The 4,008-nt window shown below is 38.4% G+C and overlaps 1 protein-coding gene across 5 annotated transcripts in view; it reads left to right on the forward strand.

Annotated features, from left to right (window-relative positions):
- Positions 1-3,718, forward strand: part of LOC127845554 (PE-PGRS family protein PE_PGRS5-like) — a 4,735-nt gene extending 1,017 nt beyond the window's left edge. For 3 of the 5 annotated variants that reach the window (XM_052376570.1, XM_052376569.1, XM_052376567.1), the window contains exons 2-5: positions 580-704; positions 1,387-1,495; positions 2,107-2,186; positions 2,848-3,718. In XM_052376570.1, coding sequence (XP_052232530.1) covers positions 609-704; positions 1,387-1,495; positions 2,107-2,186; positions 2,848-3,291 — 729 coding nt within the window. In that variant the 5' untranslated portion in view covers positions 580-608 and the 3' untranslated portion in view covers positions 3,292-3,718. Of the gene's footprint in view, positions 1-579; positions 705-1,386; positions 1,497-2,106; positions 2,187-2,847 lie in introns of those variants that run through there. The other 2 variants (XM_052376568.1, XR_008033256.1) reach the window with 2 other exon arrangements.
- Positions 3,719-4,008: the final 290 nt, after the last annotated feature.

A 4,008-nucleotide genomic window follows, 5' to 3' on the forward strand; every position in this document is an offset into this window, starting at 1 on the left:
AAATATTATTTAAGACAAGCGAAAATCGACCCATATAAAACGTAACAACAGATTTGTGTTAAATGTCTCTTTTATAAGTCTTGGCCTTTAACAATGGTATTGTCAGTGTATAATAATAAATAAGCCATAACATACAATTATTGTAGTAGGACGTACGAACATACGGACAATTCGACAGACGGACACATTCGAACAGAGAAGCACAAAGTACAAGATAGACAGAAAGGCGAAAGGACGCTCGGACATTATGAGAGATAAACACATAAGAAGAAAGACAAACATTCGAATGAACAAAAGGACATCATGCCACGAAAAAAGACAACAAAACACAAACAGGGACAGATGAACGGGAATAAAGACGGAAAAAACGGACACACAAACATACATTAACCCAAAAGTCAGACTCAGTCAAGTGTTGCCACAGCAATTAGTTTCGGGACAGATGAACGGGAATAAAGACGGAAAAAACGGACACACAAACATACATCAACCGAAAAGTCAGAATCAGTCATGTGTTGCCACAGCAATTAGTTTCGGATTAAAAAGTGGTTTATCTTATTATAAGTTTTATGATTTAAGGTCACATACCTGATTGCGAAACGATAGATATGGAAGATTCCAAGGATACAGTCATCGTGATTGGGTGCGGAAAACTGAAGGGCCCTCAGTTCATAGAGTTGTTTAAGGGGGTTGGACCAATAAAGGTAAAAAGGCGTGCACATGTTTGTTTTAGTATAATGTGAATGCGAGGGTTACCTTCCTACTTTTGTGCGGGAACAAAAACTTCGTTATATAATTATACATATAAAATGAACCGCGGCATGCGAAAATGGGTCTATAGCCATATACGGCCAGGTAAGCTTGAGAACAGCCTGCGCATAAACGCGGTCTGGTCAGGAATAACAGGTTAGATCCTGACCAGACTGTGCGGATGCATATGGAATAAGACCCATTTTGCAAGGCGGAGTTTAAGTGTGAGAGTTGAGTTTTAGTGTTCATGAGGTTTTTTTTACGAACTTAAGTGATAATTGAGCTTCACAAATCTGTTTATATTATGTAATATATATTATTTAGGGAAGAAGATGTATAAGCCTGCATGAATTATAAATATTAGCCGCGTTCTGGGAAAACTGTGCTTAATACATATGCGTAAAATGTCTTCGCAAATAAGGCTAATGACGGACACTTTCCGCTTGTATGGATTTTTGTTTTTAAGGAAGTATATTTTATTTGAAAGATCCAGTGAAAGTGGAAAGTGTTCGTCTCTCTTAAGAGCCTGGGTGGACTGCAAAGGCTAATCTGGGACGACACATTACGCATATGCATTAAGTTCCGTTTTCCCAAAGCGCGGCTCAAATGATTATAAATGCAAAAATCACGTGGCAGGTTGCAGACGACGGCAACACACTGGCCAGGATAAACCTACAGCGTCAAGACGGCATCGTGACCTATCAGAACTCCGAGCTTGCCAAAAAAGCCATTGCAACATTGAACGGTATTTTTCAGAAATGTAGTTTTGATTCTTCGTTGTTTATCATGTAATAAATAATGATTTATGGAATTCTGATGCATAGTTACTTTTGAATCAGAGCGAACGTTGTTTATTTAACGCTAAAACAATTGTGCGAAAAATTATTTGATTCTTACATTATACATAAGACATGCCTTATAATTATGTTTTGGAACTATTTTCCCATGCTCAACCCAGAATCGGGTCAACCGGTACTTTTTGCGATGTGCATATTGTATACAAGGTATTTTCAAAGAAAAATCAATCAGGAATCAAAGAATAGTATTGCATCATTTTCAGCAAATTAAGGTTCCTTACAAACGCATTGTTTGTTACGCAGTTCAAGCCCATTAATAAATATCATATTATATATTATATTGTTTCTTTTACGCGTTGATTTGAATTGCATGTCTATTTCTTTATTTGAACCAATTTATCGTCCGCGCATAATTTTTAGCTTAATTTTAATGTCCTAACTTCTTTTGCATTGATTTTTGTTCTACATTTTACAACAACATCATCAGAAAAAACAACAGCAGCAACAACAACAATACTAGTATGGTCAGAGTATGCATACGGACATAATTATGTTTAAGGAAAAAATGTGGAGGGCGGAAAGATCGAAGTCGTTTCGGCCGAGCAACACTTCCGTGATCAGACCCAACGAAATGGTAAGGTATAAAGAAGATTTGTTTTCATGTAATAGCATATTTCATCATTGCCATAAGAGGAGACAATTTATTTATTCCCACGTGAAAGTATACACCATCTGCGCAGAGATGTGACATATTTCAAGCATGGCCCTTACTTAAACTCTCCATATTCATTTGCTTTAAACTGTACGATTATTAAGCCTTTTTTTGACAATTTATTAATTATTTTTATATTTCGGAAATCAAAACGCCATGGCATCCAACAAATGACATCATTTGTATTGAATGGTACGCTTAAAAAAGTTGTAGAAAGTATATTCATGAAAAATATGGATATAGATGTACTTGCGAAAAGTACATTTTAAATTAAAACAATATTTGATAATTCAAGTTGTTTTAAAGAAGCGGTCACTGTGGTAACCTGGTCCGCACAGAATCGTCAGAGGCGCCACTTTCAGGCATTGTCGTTTAAGAGGAGTCTCTTCATAGCGAAATTCCAGGCGGAACGTTTAGAAGCGACTCGCCATAAACGAAAAATTCAATCAAACCGGAAAGTGTCGTACCTGATTAGCCCGTGAGGACTCCACACGCTAATCTTGGATGATATTTTCGGCACCTTTATGAAGCCCCGTTTTTCTAAAGCGACGCTAATATTATTAATAAATCGTGTCTGTTTTATTTCAGGCCACTGCACAGGCGCAAACACCGCATGGCGGATGTGGGAACACTCCACTACTAGTGGAGGAGGGGAAGGGGGGAAAGGAGGGTCGGGCTTCTTTGGTTTCTTTAGGGGCCAAGACGGTCAGCCCGGTGAGCCTGGGCCGAACGGGCGGGGAGGGGAGGGGGGAAAAGGCGGTGCTGGATTTTTCGGAGGGCTTTTTGGAGGGGGTGGTCAAGGGGAAAAGGGACGGGATCAGACCGGAGGAGGGGGAAACACCGAGCAAAGCGATAATAGTGCGGGAAAAGGGGGAAAAGGAGGGGCCGGCATGTTCGGCTTGTTCAAGGGGCAGGACGGTCAGCCGGGCGAGCCGGGTCCCAATGGGAGGGGTGGTGAAGGAGGAAAGGGAGGTGGTTCCCGGTAAAAAAGAAACGACAGGGTTTACATTTTATGTGCAGTCGAAGCTATAAGACGGACATATTGATATTGATAGACTTTGTTAAACTATGTCCTATTAGTTCAACAATTATTTTTAAAATCGGGCTATTATATCAAAATAATCGCTTTAAGTGAACATAGTATGGTTGTTCAAACGGAAAGAAGTGTTTTGTTTTAAGCTCCAACAACATAATTTATATGTGTGTGTTATTCAAACAGTTTGTGTGTTAACTTTGTTTTTGACATCATGTGCAACGCACTGGTGTTCTTTTTATGAAGGCGCTTTGCGTCATGTTCTTGAATGCTGAAACGTTTCAGAAACCATGAACATTCTACAGGATCTTTTACGTTTATGATTATTGGTTGATTGCATGTGTATATCATTATTTTGTTCTCATTGTTCTATAGTTGTTTTATCTTCATGATGAAATGAAAATAATAAATACCAACACACGTGAATCAGTGTCATTTTAATGACGTTTTTGTTTTAGTTAAGGTGGCAGTGAATAAATAAATTTACCGCGTGCACGTTTAACAGTTTAGAAAGTCTATAAATGGAATGTAAACGGAAAATAAGTAACCGGTGCAAAACAAATGCTTATCAAGTGTAGGTATTTGAGACAAAAGTACTCGATCCAATAAACCGCACCCAGACAAGGTGTTTAACCTTTAGTTCATTTAATAACATTTGCAATCGTTATTTATTTACTTTGCACAATCGATCTTGCAGAAACTTTCCGCGGTATACC

Source organism: Dreissena polymorpha, chromosome 9, assembly GCF_020536995.1.
Source record: "Dreissena polymorpha isolate Duluth1 chromosome 9, UMN_Dpol_1.0, whole genome shotgun sequence".
In the NCBI taxonomy this organism is placed as follows: domain Eukaryota; kingdom Metazoa; phylum Mollusca; class Bivalvia; order Myida; family Dreissenidae; genus Dreissena; species Dreissena polymorpha.